At 36.1% G+C, this 21,025-nt stretch overlaps 1 protein-coding gene across 5 annotated transcripts in view; it reads left to right on the top strand.

Moving 5' to 3' along the window:
- Positions 1–21,025, top strand: part of LOC149785947 (ralBP1-associated Eps domain-containing protein 1-like) — a 144,313-nt gene that overhangs the window by 62,406 nt on the left and 60,882 nt on the right. For all 5 annotated transcript variants that reach the window (XR_016424846.1, XM_089976197.1, XM_089976195.1 and 2 more), the window contains exons 4-5: positions 5,441–5,519; positions 9,273–9,405. Coding sequence is in view for 4 of the 5 variants with exons in the window: in XM_089976197.1 (XP_089832323.1) it covers positions 5,441–5,519; positions 9,273–9,405 (212 nt within the window). In the remaining variant the exon portion in view is untranslated. The remainder of the gene's footprint in view (positions 1–5,440; positions 5,520–9,272; positions 9,406–21,025) is intronic.

Here is a 21,025-nt window from a genome sequence, read left to right as displayed (position 1 = left end):
ATTGGTACCCTCATTGAAGTACAGGTTGCATATTAGTATCCTCATTGAAGTATAGGTTGCATATTGGTATCCTCATTGAAGTAGCTTGCATATTGGTATCTTCATTGAAGTACATGTTGCATATTGGTATCCTCATTGAAGCAGCTTGCATATTAGTGTCCTGATTGAAGTACAGGTTGCATATTGGTACCCTCATTGAAGTACAGGTTGCATATTGGTGTCCTCATTGAAGTATAGGTTGCATATTGGTTTCCTCGTTGAAGTACAGTTTGCATATTGGTGTCCTCATTGAAGTACAGGTTGCATTTTGGTACCCTCATTGAAGTACAGGTTGCATATTGGTACCCTCATTGAAGTACAGGTTGCATATTGGTACCCTCATTGAAGTACAGGTTGCATATTGGTACCCTCATTGAAGTACAGGTTGCATATTGGTATCTTCATTGAAGTACAGGTTGCATATTGGTATCCTCATTGAAGTACAGATTGCATATTGGTATCCTCATTGAAGTACAGGTTGCATATTGGTATCCTCATTGAAGTACAGGTTGCATATTGGTACCCTTATTGAAGTACAGGTTGCATATTGGTACCCTCATTGAAGTACAGGTTGCATATTGGTATCCTCATTGAAGTACAGGTTGCATATTGGTGTCCTCATTGAAGTACAGGTCACATAGATGGCCATTAAACTGCAGTAATGTTCTTAAATGTCTTATTGTAAAGCCAGGTGCTAATTGGATTTTGAATAAGCTGAAAATGGAATCAGCATCAGTTCCAAACATGAGAGCATGACACATTTTTTTAAAGCAATTAAAATGGTCCTTTCTTTGCAACATTCTGTCCTACAAATGAGAGATCGGGAGAGATAGAGATTGATCTGTTACCAGCTTCATTTTATAAGCAGTATTCACTGATTGTCCAGCATGCCCATTTTATCCTTTTGATGTAGGCTGGTTTATTTCCCAGACAAATGGCTTCTGCACTAAACCATATTTACAAAATATTTGGACCATCTTCAAGCAAAAAGCATTTTCATACAAAGCTGACGTCACTTTTCTTGTTTATCATTTAATCAGGATATACATTAACCCCTTACAAATCAAATGATCAGTAGGAATGGGCTGTATCCTTGTTGAGTATATATATATATATATATATATATATATATATATATATATATATATATATATATATATGTATGTATGTATGTATATATATACACAGTAATAAAGTGACATCTGCAGTGTACAATGATAATACTTTATTTATCTATGCTTACTCATTGATTCGAGGACTATTCATCCTTGAGGCCCTCTGAAGAAGGAAGTATAACAACACACATACTATCAAACAAAAGTTAATATAATTACTGTTTAGTTTAATATGTCTTTAGTATTATAAATAATTAATTCTGTTATGAGCTAATGTAGTATTATTAATTTTCTCTGAACACGTCAAATGTTGACACTGTTTGCTAATAGCATTGAGCAAGGGGAAGCAGGTGATATGTTTGGTTTATAGGTGGAATGATGACATTATCCAAACTAATGGGGATCAAACCTAACATTTGTACGACTTTTAAGCCAGTGTTTTAATGCCATGGTTATCAGAACCTAGTTGATGGTGCTACTTGATGGACGGTGTTTTAAGGAAGAGATCATACATGTGTACTTTAATAACCTATTAGTAGCTTAGTATTGACTCCCATTGACATTGAGTGTAACTGATTTATTTTGATTGATTTGTGCTTATACAGGTGATAGTCCTGCTTTAACCATTGAAGCAACCGTTGTTTGTAGTCCTCATAGTTTTGTTCTTTTGTCTTTTTTTGAGGTAGTTGTTGACTTTATTTCATGGAATTAAATACCTACAAATAACCATTCCAGGTAAAACCATGAATTTAAATACCAATGAAAATATCTTTTTTTAAAAAATTTCAAAACCACAACAATTGAAACCCGCAAAAATAAGTGATAATACAGTATTATTATAATGTACGTGCACATGATGTCTCTTCTTAAATTCTGTAATATTTACCAGTGCACCATCAGTCTCTTGGACACATATTTATGAACATGTTTAAGTTTTAGGACCAGCGAATCACAAAATAAAGTAATGACAGCATTATCAGATGAATTGAATTGACAATGATTTTATTTTATTTTAGCTGTTTTAATAAGATCTCTTCATAGCTACCAAAAATATATGGATTATACAAAGCTTTAATGGACACAGACATTGCCTGCACAAGATTTTTGCCTGATGAATTTTAGGTCATTATAGTTTTTTTCAGTTTTACAAGTTGTTATTGTTGTTGTTGTAGGGTTTAACACCATTTTTCAGCACAAGATAGGCTATACATGGCGGCCAGTATTAATGGTGGAGGAAGAACCCGGGAAATCCCCGGAAAGAACCACCGACCCTCGAGAAGCTACTGGCAAGCTTTCTCACATACCCACATTGGCCGAATCTGAGACTCGAACCTACGCAGACAGAGCAGTTTTACAAGTGTTGTCCTGTATGTCTGTCTATAGATCATTGTTTTACCTGTTACAAGTGGAGCAGTCCTTCGGGCCTGTCTGTAGATTACCTCTTACAAGTGAAACAGCCCTACAGGCCTGTCTATAGATTACCTGTTACAAGTGTTGTCCAGCATGTCTGTCCATAGATCATTATTTTACCCCTTTCAAGTGGTTCATATATACAGGCCTGTCTATAGATTACCTGTCTATAGATTGCCTGTTATAATTGGAGCAGTCCTACAGGAGGCCTGTCTTTAGATCATTGTTTTACCTGTTTCAAGTGCAGCAGCCCTACAGACCTGTCTATAGCCCCACAGGCCTGTCCTTAGATTACCTGTTAAAAGTGGAGCAGTCCTACAGGCCTGTTTATAGATCAGTGGAGAACTGTGCAAGATTTTAGTGTCCTCATAGGGCAAACAGCATTTTGATGAAAATTGCATGACACCTTCTCTGCCATGAAAATAGGATGTACAGTATATGTATGCCTCTTAAATCATTCATCAGTAGGAATTGTAAAGCTGAGCAGGAGAAAAAGCATTAACCTTGCATGGGCAGTAGCTAGGTCTTGCATGTGCTGTGTTACTGAGAATCAAACCTTTGACTTATGGCTGCAAAGCATTTTCATCAATGTACTTTTAAGACCTTTTTATTATTAAAAACTGAGTGAGTATCTCCCATTATCACAGGTGAAAAGACATAACAAATTAACAACAAAGTGGAATATGATTTCAAACCTTGAGCAAACAAAATGTTCCTGGTACTCAATAGAAACACTTCAGGTGCAAAGGTCACAGTAATATATAATGTCAGTGAATGTTTAGCACAGTAGGGATAGTTATGAGGTCTTTGTGTTAGATGGAATAGATCAGAATAAAAAATAGTATCAATATTATATGTATTATATCACTCAATGCTTTCTTCGCAGTAATTGATTCACATGGTTTTACTCTAAGGAACTGAATTTCCTATGCTGTCTGGGAGGGCTTAGTTAATGGGAGGGCAGTCTAGCTTACTGTTCTCACTTGCATGAAATGAAAAATGGTGAAACTACTATGTGTATTGATTATGGCATGGAACAGGCAGCAGCCACATTGATTTTCTGTATATTTCTGCCTGTATTTACCACTCAGTCTCATAAAAATAGTTGTGGAAATAATAAAACAACACAGTGATAATTATCATTGTATCAGCTTTATCTGGTTCCATAATGCAATCTCAAAAACTTCAAATCAGATACCATATTTAGATTGTATAGATTTATGCCATGAATCAGATATCAAAAACTTCAAATCAGGTACCATATTTAGATTGTAGAGATTTATGCCATGAATCAAATATCAAAAACTTCAAATCAGATACCATACTTACATAGTATAGATTTGTCATGAATCAGATATCAAAAACTTCAAATCAGATACCATACTTAGATTGTATAGATTTATGTTATTAACCAAATATGAAAGAAAGGATAAAGGACCCAAAGAAAATGAGATTCTAATGCATCTCCAAGGAGAGCTTAATAATGTTTGAAAATGGAAACAAAATATTTTGAAAGCTTTGAGATTGACTTTAATCATCAAATTCAGAGCTGTACAAAAAAATGGTGACAGTTTCCCTTGCAGTATCCCTGTTGGATGGTGTTTTGGCCCTTTTTTTAATCTCATTATAATTGTGCAAAATCCCTTTCTAATAGTGTTTTGGCCCTTTTTAAAACTCATGATAATTGTGCAAAATCCCTTTCTGATGGTGTTTTGGCCCTTTTAAAACTCATGATTGTATCATCACTTCCATATCTATAATGACTAGACAGCTGATGCTTGATGTACCATCACTTCCATATCTATAAAGACTAGACAGCTGATGCTTGATGTACCATCACTTCCATATCTATAAAGACTAGACAGCTGATGCTTGATGTACCATCACTTCCATATCTATAAAGATTAGACAGCTGATGCTTGATGTACCATCACTTCCATATCTATAAAGACTAGACAGCTGATGCTTGATGTACCATCACTTCCATATCTATAAAGACTAGACAGCTGATGCTTGATGTACCATCACTTCCATATATGTAAAGACTAGACAGCTGATGCTTGATGTACCATCACTTCCATATCTATAAAGACTAGACAGCTGATGCTTGATGTACCATCACTTCCATATCTATAAAGACTAGACAGCTGATGCTTGATGTACCATCACTTCCATATCTATAAAGACTAGACAGCTGATGCTTGATGTACCATCACTTCCATATCTATAAAGACTAGACAGCTGATGCTTGATGTACCATCACTTCCATATCTGTAAAGACTAGACAGCTGATGCTTGATGTACCATCACTTCCATATCTATAAAGACTAGACAGCTGATGCTTGATGTACCATCACTTCCATATCTATAAAGACTAGACAGCTGATGCTTGATGTACCATCACTTCCATATCTATAAAGACTAGACAGCTGATGCTTGATGTACCGTCACTTCCATATCTGTAAAGACTAAACAGCTAATGCTTCATGTACCATCACTTCCATTTGTGTGAAAACTTGACAGCTAATGCTCACATCAGATTCTCACTGTTAATTCGTAATATTCAGTGAGTAAAACTTCCCAATTGTGTGTTTAAATATAAGCTGATAGCATCACTTTTACTAATGGAATTGTCCCTTGGGACAGGAAGCTTGATGTAATTGCCCCCCCACTCGAACGAACCTTGATGTATTAACAATTTTATTTTGTATGCTACACTATGATAATGGTCCACACATATTGTGTAGTATTGCAATTCATCTGTTCAACATACATGTACTTTCATTAAGTTTTGTGTTATGGTCAAATTTCAAGCACACTGGTTCATCCAAGTTCCATGCTCATATTTCTCTAGTTTCTTTTATTGTCTGTTACAGAGCCCAAAGCTGCTGGTCAGCATCCAGGCATCCCTGTGTCCACTGGCCAAGAAGTGACCATGGCTACTGCTGCTGACAGGTAACCATATGGTTTTGTTCCTTTCTGTCTTGTTAGTGAGAGGCAAGACATGGGTTTCACTTTCCCAGTGACCGTTGCAGCATTGTCAACAATACTAAGGTGCTCTGTTAATGTTTTTGCAAGTGAATATCTTTTACATTATTTGCTGTATTCAGCTAAATCTTCACTGATCTGGTGGCCTTGTGGTTAGAGCGTCTGCCTCGGATGCAGGAGGTCACGGGTTCAATCCCTGGCTGAGTCATATCAAAGACTTAAAAAATGGTACAAACAGCTTCCTCGCTTGGTGTTCAGCATTACAAGGTTAGTGTTAGGACTGGTCAGCCTGGTGTCAGGATAATGTGACTGGGTGGGACATCATGCTAGATGTCTGCGACATGATGCCCCAGTGCTAGACATCACTAAAACCTGCCACACTGCAGACATTATAGCAATATGACTGAAAAATTGTTAAAGCTCCATTAAAAATCCAAATCACACACACACACACTCAGCTAAATCTTCACTAAAATGTTGTATTGCAAAGAGTTGTACCAAGATACAGTGCTTTAAATTGATGGTACACCTGTATGTATGGTCAGGGGTTCTCCTAGTACAACATGGAATCAGACAATTTCAGAGTCAATCACATTTGTGATGAAATAACCCAGTGCTTCTTCAGTCAAAAAAGGTGTTCTAATAAAATGACATCATGGAATACCTTAGTCTTGGTCACTTAGATGTTTGCTTTGTGTCTAACATTACAAAATGTATCAGAATAAACACCTTGGTGACCATGGCTAGGATATCCCTTTATTGAAGTCTATACGCATGTTGTCTACTCCTGTCAGTCTTTGTTGATTGCTAATATTGATAGATGAAGAATTCTGACTTTGAAATTGTGAAATAGCTGTGATGATTAGCGCTAATTATTCTGAGACTGGATAAGTACTTTTCCTTTTGATGGAACAGGTGAATGACCACATGAAAATCAAGTATATTTTTAGTGCATAATAAACTGAAGAGCAGTAATGGCCAAAAAGGTAGGCAATGCCAAACAATTTATTTCAATAATATTAAGGCGAGAATCAAATAATATTTATGAATTGATGTATGTAATTGTGTCTGTTTGATGAAAATAGACAAATAACTGCTTTCATTCAGCAAAAAAAATATCCATGTGAGAATCTTAAATCAAAATGCAAACAGTTGTTTACATGTGAGTAAAATATTTATAAATTCCCACATATACTAAATGAACATTTTTGTATGCAGGGCATCAAGGTAGAGCATATTATTGTATAATGTTGTATAACCATCTGTCTGTTACCAGTTTGTTTTCAAACACAATAACTTTAGTTGTCTACCACCAACAGTTAACAAACTTTGTGAATGTACTTTGGGTGAGGCTTAAATTGCTAGGTCATGGTGACTGAAAGAAGGAAAATGGTTTCTGCACAATAACTTGAGTTCTCCATCATCTGCAGTTACTAGATTTTGTGGATATCTTGTGCTTGGGGTAAGGAAGAATCCAATCAATTTCTCATTAAAAAGGTCAAAGATTAAGGTCACTGTGACTGCAATTAGAGATACACTTTCTGCATAATAGTTTCAGTTCTCCATTATCTACAGTTACCAAACTGTTTGGTTGACTTGCACTTTATGTAAGGGAGAACCGTATTCATCTTTGAGTCAGATGGTCAAAGGTCAGAGTCACTGGACAGAAAGAAGAAAACTGGTTTCAACTCAGTAACATTAGTTCCCCATGACTTTTTTTGTGGATAGAAACTGTGCACTTGGGGTGAGTAAGAATGCTATTGATTTTGCTGTCAAAAGGTCAAAGGTCAAAGTCAGTGACTAACAAGAAAATTAGTTTCAGTACCATAACATCAGTTTTACATCAAAGACCTGATCCAGACATTGTGGATGGCTTGCACGTAAAGTAAGGAAGAAGCCTATTGATTTTGGGGGTCAAAGGTCAAAGATCAGGATTATTCAGACTGAAAGAAGCAAAATGGTTACTGCAGAAATATATCAGTTATTGACATAGAGGCTTATTAAACAAGGGTTAGGCATTTAATTTGCCGTTCATGTTATATTTGTGTTCCTTGATCTTCTATGCAAATGTTCTTGAATTCCAACCGCAGCTTTTGACATTGCTCATGGATCAGGAAGCCTGCAAACAATTTTTAAAGCTGATGGGTCACTCAGCTGAAGCAGTGTAGATACATGCATGAAGTTCAAGAAGTGTGTGGGATATAAGATTCAAATTTACAAGCGCTTGTTTGATATATGTTTACATCAAGAAGATGTGGCATATAAGATTCAAATTTGTTGATTTAGTACTTCCTGACCACAAGTGCCTGGTTCCTTTATGTGCACTGGGAAATGGTCATTCATCCAAGGTTGATGGAATTCTCTGGGCTATCTGGTTTCTTCCGTTTTAAAGGATCTGACTTCCCTACCATTTGGGCCTTTCAAATTTCTTGATAAAATGTTTGTATTTGACATTGTTTTTAGATTTTCAACTACATACACAAACAATAGAGAAAGCAAACTTGAAGCTTTCATCCTCACACTAAGGATTTCATCAGCAGACAGATTTAATCTCTACTGACTGTTAACATCGCTTGATGGAATGGTGAGCGATGTTAACAGATTGTCCCAGATATGTGACCAGTTGTAACAGCCCCCATCCCTGTTCACCGTTGGTGTGTGCACATGGATGTTGTTGTTGTGGGGTTTAACGCCATTTTTCAGCACACGATAGGCTATGTATGGCGGCCAGTATTAATGGTGGAGGAAGAACCTGGGAAAACACCGGGAAGAACCACCGACTCACGAGAAGCTACTGGCAAGCTTTCTTACATACCCACATTGGTCGAATCCTAGACTCGAACCCACACAGACAGAGGTGAGATGGCAGTGATCCGTAACGGAAAGCGCTTTAGACCACTCGGCCACTCGGGGCCCCCGCACATGGATGTAGATCGATTCCTTAACCCCCCTACGTGATCCTGGCTCGTTCCTGATCTTGGATTTTTAAAATGTGCTTCATGCATTTGGAAGTCCCTTTTATGTATGGTAGGATGATGTTACGTTTTGAAACTATTCTCCCAGTTGGTTTACTTTCCACAGTATTGTCATAATGACTAGCATTGAGCCAGTTGGAAACCTTCTTAATTTCCCATTCTTGATAATGATACCTCTTGATGGCAGCAATGACATGGTCGAGTTCTTGTTTTAAATCTGTTGGATCAGATGTAACAACTTTGGCTCTGTGATGTAATGTTCTGACCACCCCAAGTTTCTGATCTAATGGTTAGTATAATCAAAATCAAGGTACTGGTCTGTATGTGTAGGTTTATGATAAGCCATAATTTTTAATGTTCTGTCATTGTTTGTATCCAAATAAAGATAATCCACCATTTCATTCCTTTTCGATGGTGAATTTAATATACCGATCAATGCTATTAATGTGGTCTGTGAGACCTGTTACATATTCTTCCTTCTGCTTAGTATGTGTGTTGTCAACATATATGTACCACCAACACAAATTACACACTATATTATATAGGAAACTGGTGAACTCATAGCAGCTCTGTGTATTTAAAAGTTTCAAGCACAACTCCAACAGTCTTGTTACTTGTTGTGGTGAAAGTGGTGTCCTGTCTGAGGATATTCTGTCATTAATGACATTTGATAAAACTTTGCAGACTTAATGTACAAGCGAAGAAACAAGAAACAAGTATTTAGCTTAACATGACTTTGTTGCAGGTTATCTCAACAGCAACAACTGACAGGTCAGCTACCTCCACCTCCTGCATCCAAGAAAGCCCATGCTCGCAACCAATCTGGCCAGTATCGCAGTCTGACAACAGATGCTGCCACACAGCAGTATGCACCACAGGTACATTTTAAAATTTAAATAGAATTAAACTTGATCCTGATTCCACAGTAATCAGGATAAATAGGAGTTTGGATGTACAAGTTTGAGTTCTAGCTATCTGATGGGACATACAGGTATATGTCCAAGTTGTAATCTGGATAAACGAGGTTCGGATGGATCAGGTTTTACTTTACAGGAAATTACCAGAAATTACAATATTTTAGTATCATTAAACTTTCATATGTTGCAAAGTTGCATTTTTGGAATAAAATTTTCTCTGTGTATTGAATGCATATTGCCACTTTACATTAATTTATTGGAAAATTCACTTTTCTCAAAGAATTCACAGATACTGTGCTCATAAGAAAATAATATGACAATTTCACATGGAAACTAGAGTTACAAGAGGCATTGATTGTTATGAGAAAAATTGGTTCTAAATATAATGAAAATTGGATGGATTTTTAGTTATATATTATTTTGGAATAATCCGAGTGGAAATATACTGTTAATTCTCTTTCAATTGTAGAATGTTCACTTTTATGAATATGTAAATTTTGTGTTTTTTATTAACCGCAGATTTAAAGACTCCAGAAAAGGTTATTCACCTCTGGAATAAATAGTACTTATTACCAGCAGTATTGACAATTTTCTAAGTGGCAATGAAATTGAAGTTTTTATTCTAAATGACAAACATGACACCCTTGAATTCCCAGTGAGTTATGACATCTGTTTCTCTGATGATACAATTATCAATGCCTTCCCTCTTAATTTAAGGAATTTGTGTCAAAAGTATGTTGGATTTTGATCAACAGAATGAAAACAAAAAGAAAATTGAACGTTCTCAGTCAGACAGTTTAGAAATATGGGAGTTCTTGTGCCAGGACAGCTGAGCCAGATTAGAAATATGGCAGTTCTTGTGCCAGGACAGCTGAGCCAGTTTTGATCAAACTTGGAGTGTTTTTTAGGAGGGTATGTTTTATAAAAATTGTATCTGTTTGGCTACCTTAGCAGTAGTATAGTTTCCATAGCAGCCATATGCAGAACCAGTGAAGTTCTTTTACAGAATGATTGAGCCAGTTTTGATCAAACTTGGTAGGAGTGTTTTTTGGGTCTATTGGCACTATTGTTTGAATTTGTTAAAGTTTTCTTCAATATATGTGTTCCCAAATTAAAAAATTTTGGACCATATTTTCAGACCAAATTAAAAAAAAGAAGTGTGAAAAATGTACAGAGGGATCTGTTTTCAACTCTTTTCTTGAGAGAACATTTTAGTTGAAAATGTGGCTTCTCTTGGGAAAAGCTATGATGACTAGAATTGCGTGTACCATATTTGACAGAAGTCATTGGGTTAATTTGTTGATATTGCTGACCACAAACGTCATTTAAACCTTTATTTACAACAGAACATTCAGTGACTAACATTATATTTCGAAGAAATCTTTTTAAGTACTTAAACCACTGTGCAGTTTCTGATCATTGTAGATCATACAAAAAGAACTGATCAGGTTTTTCATCCATCGAGTACAAATTGAAACTGCATCAGTGAGAATGCAGATATATTCTTGTTTTACACAACACAAAAGACATATGTCCACTTGGGCCTTCTGTAAAAATGCTGATGGACCGTTAGAAATGGCTGCCATTACAAAGACAAATAATAATAATAATAATAATAATGCTTTATTTATAGAGGATAACTCATTAGTCAAGGATTATTCTCCCTTGAGGCCCTCTTAAGGAGAGTATAACAATGCACATTATATGAAGAAAGCAATAATTATTGTTTATTTGAAATGTTTAGTATTAAAATATTAAATTCCATTATATATTAGAAACACATACATGCTCATATCTCTTCATAAATACTCTAATATTTTCAGAGATTTTACATGTAGTGGAAGCTTGTTCCACAGAACTGTACCAGAGTATTTGAAGCTCTTTTTAAATTGCTCTGTTCTTGGTTTTGGTGTTAGAAGGTTTCCATGTGATATTGATCTCAACTGGTAGTGTGTTGAAAAAGGCCTGAATAAGTCCTGAAGATACTCTGGTGCAGTTCCATATAGACATTTATATAAAAGTATTGTCTTGTGAAAATCTATCCTGTCAGATATTGTGAACCATCTGAGTTCTGTAAATAATGTTTTTGAGGGATGATCAGTAGATGCATCAAAAATTATGCGTGCTGCTCATTTCTGAAGTTTATAAATCCTGTCAAGCTCAGATTTAGCACAGTTTCCCCATACATTTGAACAATAATCCATTGTTGGAAGAATATATTACTTGTAGTATAGATTGCAAGTTTCCATAGGTAAATATTTCTTGATTCTGCTGAGCAGGGCAATTTTGGATGACAGTGTTTTACAAAGCTTATCAAGATGGTCATTCCTAAATAAATTATTATCTACAGACACATCTACAAGCTTTTCATGTTTGACTTTTCTGATGGATGATAACTTTTTGCAAGAGATAGTTTTGGGTTCCCTGACTTGTGTAGCTTTTGTGATGCCGCCAAAATCATACATTTTGTTTTACCTTCATTAATTACCATCCTATTTTGTTGTGCCCAGTTTTGGACTCTAATAAGGTCTGAGTTTAATCTCATTTGGATAACTTCAGTATCAGAACTAGATGTATAGAAGGTTGCATCATCTGCAAACAAATCTGTATTTTTGGATTCATTATTTAATGGTAGATCATTGATATAGATAAGGAAGAGGAGAGGGCCTAAAACTGAGCCTTGAGGGACCCCTGAATGAATAGAGCGAGTTTGAGAACTAATATTGCCAATGCTTACTTGTTGAGACCTTTGGGTTAGGTATGATCTAAACCAGTTTAAAGATGGAAACCTGTAACAGTTCAACTTTTGCAGCAGAATTTCATGATCACCAAGATCAAAGACTTTCTTGAAGTCAAGGAAAACAATCCCAGTCATATGTCCATTATCCATTTCCTTCAGCCAAAGATCAGTTAATTTAGTAAGTTGTGTTTGGTACTGAGTGGTACTTTCTAAATCCTGATTGAAATATCTGATACCATTTGTCTAAGGCAATGTTGACATCAGCTATATTGTAGTCTGATTGGAAGGGTTTGCAAACTAAATCATTTAAGAACATTTCCTCATCAAACTGTTTAAAGTCCCTGTATTGTATTTCAGTGTGTTGACCATTTTTAGATGATTTCAGAACTTGTCTAGTTACACAGACTGGGTAGTGGTCACTTAGTGCATACACGGGCACATTAATTTCACTTATGTTTTCAGGTTTATTAGTATAGACATGATCAATGATAGTAGCACTTTTATCGGTTACTCTAGTTGGCGTGTTAATTAATTGAGTAAAGTCGTAAGTTTTCATGTAGTCAGTGTTAAAATCACCTAATATGATAGTTTCTAAATCTTCCTTTAGTAATGCTTTTTGAATTTGCACCTCAAATCTATCAATTCAATCAGCTGTGGAACTAGGTGGCCTGTAAACTGAACATATGAGTATTGGCTTTGATTGGGCAAGTGTTACTGCTTAACTTTTGCTTATGTCCTAGTTCATTACAAACATGGCAACAAATCTGTTTTCCATGCAGACACCGCTGTGTTACATGACCGTGCTCTCCACGATGCAAGCAATTTTCTGACTCGTACTTAACCCCTTTTTTAAGTCTTATATTCTACTAGTCTATATTCTTAACAAGCAAGGCAGTTGGACAAGTAGATTCAGTCTCACTGGTATAATTGTTGGTTCACTCGATTGTCTTTGTGAAGGTCCTGTATTGCGGAACAAAGAGTATTTTGAAATTTTCACACAACATACTTAGGGCATCATTTAGTGGAGTCATAAGTACATCCCTTCTTGGCGGTAGACCTGAGATGATTATTTTACACTCTTGTGTTTTTTGACCTGATAGCATACAACAAGCTTTCATAATCATCCTCAATTCCCTTTAAAGGTTGGCCATTACTGTAATTATTGCCACCAATGAGAAGAATTACAGTATGATATGGTGACATATCCATTTCCAATATTTTTTTCTGTAAAAGTATTAATAGTTGCACCTCTGGGGGTTTTATGACACTTTTATATAATCATCTTTTTCTTGCTCCTTTGATTATTGATGATCCTATGAGTAGAGATCTATCTTTAACTATGTTGCTGATTTTGACAAGTAAGGGATTCAGAAGCATTGCTTGGACTTATTGATTTACATGACTAGATTGACTGAAAGTTTGGTGACTGCTGTATTTAGTATTTGTATTTAATTTAGCTTCTTGCTGTGGGTAATTGGAGGATGTCTTTAGAGCAGTTCCTTTTGTACCTGGATTTGATGTTGAGTGAGACACATGATGGTCAGTGTTTACATTGTGTGCTTTAACTGATTTTTGCCTCTGCCCATCTAATACCTGTACAAGAGAGTCATCTTGTTTAATTGGTGTGGTTGCATCTGCCTGTGTGTATAATGATTTTTTTCTAATAGCTGGTTTTGGTATGGTCTGAGTGCTCTTGTATTTTGGTCATTTGACATGTTTGTGTATAGTATTGTCTGGGTTTTCCTGGCACAGTTTTTTTGCACTTGGTTTATCCATTTGAATGCTGTGTAGACTCTTTGATTTTAGTGCAGAGAGTTTCTGTTCCAACCTTTCTACTTGGGCCTGGAGATTGCCTGTCATTACTAAGCACTGTGTGGAGACGCAAGTCTGGTTATGGGTTCCATGGAACTCAAAGGAATTTGTAGCACCTATCATTAACTGGGGTCCTGGAGATTCCTCCACATTGATTGCAATATGGCTTATTTCACATAAGCTGTGTTACTGTTGACTGGATTTTCTGACAAGTGTTGATAAAGTAATTTACCCATTCTGTGTAGCCTGGTCCTTGCACATAAATTTTACCAGTTGTTATGTAGTGAGTTAATGTGGTAGAATCTGTATGCATGGATTTATAGGTCAGTCCATTATGTGAGTGTCCCTGCTGGAAGTGTAGATTTTCATCCAAGAACTCTTTGGAAAGTTTTTGGAGTCAGCATATACTCTGCATATTATGTTGGATTTTAAGAAAGCTTGGAACTGAAGAGGAGGAGTCAGCCATGTTGGATTTTGGTGTTACACAATCTTGATAGGCTGAATCTATTTCAAGTGAATATTTCTCTTCAGTATTGAGTGTGTCTATATTCTTTGTATCATTTAAGAGATCCTCTTGGGTAAATCCTGAAAATGAATCTGATGAATCTGATTTTAAATATGAGTAGATCCAGTATGGAAGTGGTCATATTTGTTTTACTGTTCTTTTGTCTGAACATGCAAACATGCAAATCTGTACTTATATCCACAGACTGAGGTTACTAAGTTACCCTGACACTTTATGCACAACCTATATTAGTTGCTGGTAGCACTTAGAACTAGTATATTTTCTTCTGTACAGATGTATATCTGAATGTTTCAGGAGCTGGCTCAGAGTCTCATTCTATGGTGGCCATTTTGTTCTCAACAAAGACACATGGCCGGTCCACTTAGGCCTTTGGTAAAGATGCTCAGAATTGGCCACTGTTATAAGTCTGTGCTCTTAAAATAAGTAACAGAAAAGAGTAAAGAGCAAACAGGCTTTGTAAAATTCAACAAATAATTTTTTTCCCTTGGAAACAAAGTGAAAATAAAAAGAACTTATGGTATTGTGATTTAAATAAAATAAAATAATCCTCAAATTACAGGCACAAGTCCTAATAATTTAAAGACTGGAATAAAATTTAGTAGAAGTCCAAATTAACTCCAAATCTGAAGGTGTTGATGGGTCTGTAGCTTATATGATGCTGATGTGTCAACAGTCTTTTGTTGAATCACAGTAATATAATTCCAGGTTTGAATTCACTATCAATTCTATTGAATGTCTCTGACCAAGATTTTTTTTAGTGCAATTTCATATTTCCAGAGAAAATAATCACTTGAATCCAGTAATTTGAAGAATTAGATTTGAGCTCAAAATGAAATACTGGACCCAACATATAATACAAATTGATTGCACTAGAACATAAAGCACGAATGAATTTTCCCTTCAGTGAAAAGATTATATAGTCTGCTAGTTGACCTCTGGTGACAATTAGCATTTTCTAAAAAAAACTAACGGAAAATAACCTTCTAGAATGATCCTGATATTACAAAATAAAAATGCTAGTTATTATTAGAAACCTATTACTAAAATTCAGATATTGAACCTGGACTATGTCCGGTACACCAGGTAATTTCCAATAATCTTGACCTTAACCCAAATAAACATATTTACTAATATTAATAATGATCCTAATAATAATCCCATACATATAGAGAATATCTTAGTATTAGTTATTTACAGAATAAAATTTTAAAAAAATCAATTCAGGTCAAGCAGAAATGAATTCAGTTTTGAACAAGGTCAAGTCCAACATACCATTTTACGTAACAACAGCATGTAATGAAATGAAAAAGTTAAAAAATCCTAACAAACAATGTAAATTAAATATACATAACACCACCATTCCAAGAAACTTATCATGTTCAGTTAGGCCTTGTATAAAAATGCTGATACACCATCAGAAATGGCCGCCATTATACTTAACAAAGACATATTATGTCGACCTAGATATTTTGTAAAGCTGCAGATGTTGTGTTGGATATGGCCACCATAATAATAATAATGAGAACTTTGTATAGTGCCTAATCTTTAGAAGCTCTAAGCGCTTTACAACATTAGACAACATGTATAAGATAAAAAACATATATAATGGTATGATTACAAAAACAAACACCATGAAATTAGAAAACATAAAAGACATGCTGAGAATATTTAAGGTAGGAAACATTATTACGTCTTTAAGTTTGTTCTTGCAGTCAAAATAAATGAGTTTTGAGAGCACTCTTGAATGAGATCACTGTGTCTTTGTGTCTAAGTCCAGTGGGCAATTCATTCCACATTGCTAGGCCCTGGTATGCAAAAGAACGCTGTCCATATGACTTTGTTTTCATAGTGGGAATAATGAGTATACGATTGTCAGAAGAGGAGCTTAAGTATCTTGCTGGTGTGTACACATGGGTGAGGTCGGATAGGTATGTTGGATTAGAGTCCATCAGTGAAACGTAGCACAGAGAACAAATTTTATGTTTGATTCTGGATCGAATGAATAGCCAGTGTAGGATACTGAGCAGTGGGGAGGTGTGCTTTAATCATGGTACTCTAAGTATGATCTGAGCAGCTGTGTTTTGAAGTTTTTGGAGTAGATATTGAGATGAACCAGACAGAAAAGAGTTACAATAGTCCAGTCTTGAAAGTACTAATGAACACACAAGTGTTTTAGTGGCATCAACTGAAAGATATTTGCGAATGGAGCTGATGCGTCTCAGCTCAAGATATGCAGCCTTGCATATGTTCATGACATGTTGGTGCAATGTGAGAGTACTGTCCAAAGTAACACCTAATTTTTATACTGATTGTGTGAATTTAATGTTGGTGTTGCTGATATTTTTTGTTTGAAGTAAAGGATGTGAATGAGAAAGTCTTTGTGTTGTAATCAGAATAGCCTCAGTTTTATCATCATTCATCTGCAGCTTATTACATGTCATCCATGATTTCACATCAGAAATGCACCTCTCTACACCTTGGATGGTAGCATCAACTTCAGTTGGGTGGTTAGATTTGTATATTTGGGTGTCATCAGCGTACAATTGGTGAGACACTGGATGATGATCTATGACACTTGAGAGTGGCTGAGTGTATAGAATGAAGAGAACAGGTCCAAGAACAAACCCCTGTGGAACTGGGCTGGAGTGTATTCCATTTGCAGACACAATTTGTGTCCTGTTGACCAAGTAGGACTTGAACCACAACAAAGCTGTATCATGAATGCCAAATACATGCTGGAGACGGTGAAGTAATATATCATGGTCTATTGTGTCAAATGCTGCAGACAAATCAACGAGGGTGAGGACTGTAATCTTTCCGCTATCCAAAGCAGAGAGAATGTCATTAACTACTTCTAGAAGAGTGGTTTCAGTACTGTGGCAAAGATACTTAGCAAAGACACATATCATGTTGACCTAGATATTCTGTAAAGATGAAGATGTTGCATTGGATATGGCCACCATTACAAAGATACTTAACAAAGACATACATCATGTCGGCCTAGATATTTTGTAAAGATGAAGATGTACCATTAGATATGGCCACCGCAAGTGGCCGAGTGGTCTAAAGCGCTTTCCATTACAGATCACTGCTATCTCACCTCTGTCTGTGTGGGTTCGAGTCTAGGATTTGGCCAATGTGGGTATGTGAGAAAGCTTGCCAGTAGCTTTTCTTGGGTCAGTGGTTCTTTCCGGGGTTTTACTGGGTTCTTCCTCCACCATTAATATTGGCCACCATGCATAGCCTATTGTGTGCTGAAAAATGGCATTAAACCCAACAACAACAACAAAGATACTTAACAAAAACACATGTCATGTCAACCTAGATATTTTGTAAAGATGCAGATGTACCATCAGATATTGCCACTGTTACTCTTTTAGAAAAATGTTTGAATGACAACTTCTCAGAAACTGATTATTAGAATTTGACCACCTTGACTAAAAGCATCCTGTCATGATTTAGTATTGGACAAATGATGTTGAGGCAGAGTCTGTTAAAAAAAAAAAATTAGTGTGAGTATTCCCCCTCCATTTAATGCAAAGACAGTTTTGAGGGATTTTAAGTCAAGGTAGGGTATGAAGATACAAAGCATGTTGGTTTTACACAAATGGTTTATTTTTCTGTGCCATATTTTGCTTACCTAGTCTAATTAGCTTATGGTATGTTCACATGTCTATCATCTGTCCATCAACATTTGCTTGTTAGAACCCTTGAGGCACACACTTGTAATTGAGGTTAGCTTGTATCTGATTGGCTGAGCTAGTTACCCCTCAGGAGTCCATATTTCTGACACATATTAAGGAGGTGACCTTGTATCTGATTGGCTGAGCTAGTTACCCCTCAGGAGTCCATATTTCTGACACATATTAAGGAGGTGACCTTGTATCTGATTGGCTGAGGTAGTTACCACTCAGGAGTCCATATTTCTGACACATATTAAGGAGGTGACCTTGTATCTGATTGGCTGAGCTAGTTACCCCTCAGGAGTCCATATTTCTGACACATATTAAGGAGGTGACCTTGTATCTGATTGGCTGAGGTAGTTACCACTCAGGAGTCCATATTTCTGACACATATTAAGGAGGTGACCTTGTATCTGATTGGCTGAGCTAGTTACCCCTCAGGAGTCCATATTTCTGACACATATTAAGGAGGTGACCTTGTATCTGATTGGCTGAGCTAGTTACCACTCAGGAGTCCATATTTCTGACACATATTAAGGAGGTGACCTTGTATCTGATTGACTGATGATTTGATTTCCAATTTAGTGACTTTTTTTTTATCCAGTGTTGTGTAAACTTGTAGATGGACTTAAATTTTACAGCAGGTTTTACTATGAGCATTATTGAAATTCTGTGCATTTATAAATAGTCCCCAAAAGTGTGAAACTGACCAAAACTCCTGCAAGCCAACTGGTCCTGTATTTTATAATACAAGAGGACAACATGTGTCATTGACTCAGTAGTAAATTGTGGTAGGCATGAATATCAGCCCTTTGTAAGGTTATTTATATAATGAAATGTGTGTTGGATTTAAGTAGCACTTTAAATTATGTGTCTGTAACATTTCCCTTTTGCTGATAAACAATGATTTCATTTGTGGCTATTGAAGTCATATTAGGTGACATATGCCAGATGGCTTTGGGCAATTTGTGTCTAAACAGAAGAACTAGAGATCAAAGAAGATAATTAGCTGGGGTGGGTGGAACGGGCTGTTGCAGCTTAATTATGTTATAGCATTTATTTTTGACAATTAGAGTTACTGATCATGACCCATAAATGTTGCCCAAGTCAGCTTTTTTATTTTCTTGTTTGTGTCTAACAATAAAAGATCAGTTTTTTCCCTCACAATTAACAACATACTTTAGTTGGGGTTAATTTATACCTACCAATCCTAGCTAGAGGGGTAACTGGCATGGTAGAGGGTGAGACATGTATGTTAATGATGCCTTGATTCATTTAACTTCTATCACCTGAATGACCATAAGGACGTTAGCTTATGGTATGGCCCAGTGTGCATCATCCATCATTTATCAACAGTCTTTGTTTTCACCTTCTCTAAAATCCATTTGACCAGTTTCAGACAAAATTTAGTAAAAAGCATCCAGACATGTCTCAAATCCACTGGACCAATTTCAACCAAAGTTAGTAAAAAGCATGCAGACATGTCTCAAATCCACTGGACCAATTTCAACCAAAGTTGTAAAAAGCATCCAGACATGTCTCAAATCCACTGGACCAATTTCAACCAAAAGTAGTAAAAAGCATGCAGACATGTCTCATATCCACTGGACCAATTTCAACCAAACTTGGTAAAAAGCACGTGGGCATGTCTCAAATCCATTGGACCAATTTCAGCCAAACTTGGTAAAAAGCATGCGGGCTGCCTTTTAACTAGATACAAATGATGTTAGTTGACTATGAAATACGGCCACCATTACCAAACATTTAAAATCTTCAAGTTGCTTTTTCTATGCAAAAAATAATACATTTACTCAGCAGAATTAGACTACTTCTCACATAAAGCATGCTAGCATCAAGACCTTCAGATTTATACAAATGATTCCAATCCACCATCAGATGTGTCCATCATTACTAAAACTAAGAAAACCTTTAAAGATTATTTTCTGAGAGAAAGCAGTTTGGCATGAAGGCCGTAGAAGTTTTAAAACATGATATCAACTCACCATCAAATAGGGCATGATATAGGACAGATACAGTGGCTGTCTTGAAAATCTTGTTATTGATATTCCTCCTTAATGGAAATTTATATTTACAGAAAGCATTCATTGAATGATTTCTATTTGGGCCTAATGAAAATAGTGCTGATCTGACATCCAATATGGTCACCATGGCAACTGTTTGGAAAAATTTGGTATTGCTACTCCTTCAGAACAGAAAGTCTTATCCACTTGAGATTTTTACCATAGGACTTTGTGTGATGTCTAATTGGTCCTAAATGAAGATGGTGCAGATCTGACAGCCAGTATGGCCACTATCGCTCTGTTCTTGAAATCTTAATATTGCCACTCTACCTAAACAGAAAATCATAAACATAGGGTTTTCGTGAGAAGACTTCCTATGGTGTCTAGTTGGGTCTAAATGAAAGCGATACAATCTGACATTTATCATGAAGATCTTGCTGTCACTATTCATCCTGAATTGATGGTCATATTCACATGGGGTTTTCATCACAAGACTTATGATGAGGACTAGTGGATCATAAATAATTAATCTAATATGGCTGCCACAGTGGCTGGTTTGAAAATCTTGTTTTTGCTTTAAAAAAAATATCGTCCTCAGCTGTTAATAGAAAGATAAATGGTTTTATGTGGATTTCCTGGAAATTCTTTTCAGTCAGTAAAGCATCAATCACTTTGAGAGACTCTTTAATTGATTTCTTGCCAAGTAATTCAAGTTGTTTCCCTTTTCCATGTCAATAATTTAATTCATAAGAGTTATTTCCCTTACAGAGACATAGAGTACAAAACACTTTGTTAGAGA

This window comes from Sinohyriopsis cumingii, chromosome 12 (assembly GCF_028554795.1).
Source record: "Sinohyriopsis cumingii isolate HCF-2022 chromosome 12, ASM2855479v2, whole genome shotgun sequence".
Lineage (NCBI taxonomy): Eukaryota > Metazoa > Mollusca > Bivalvia > Unionida > Unionidae > Sinohyriopsis > Sinohyriopsis cumingii.
This window is presented reverse-complemented; position numbering and strand designations above follow the sequence as displayed.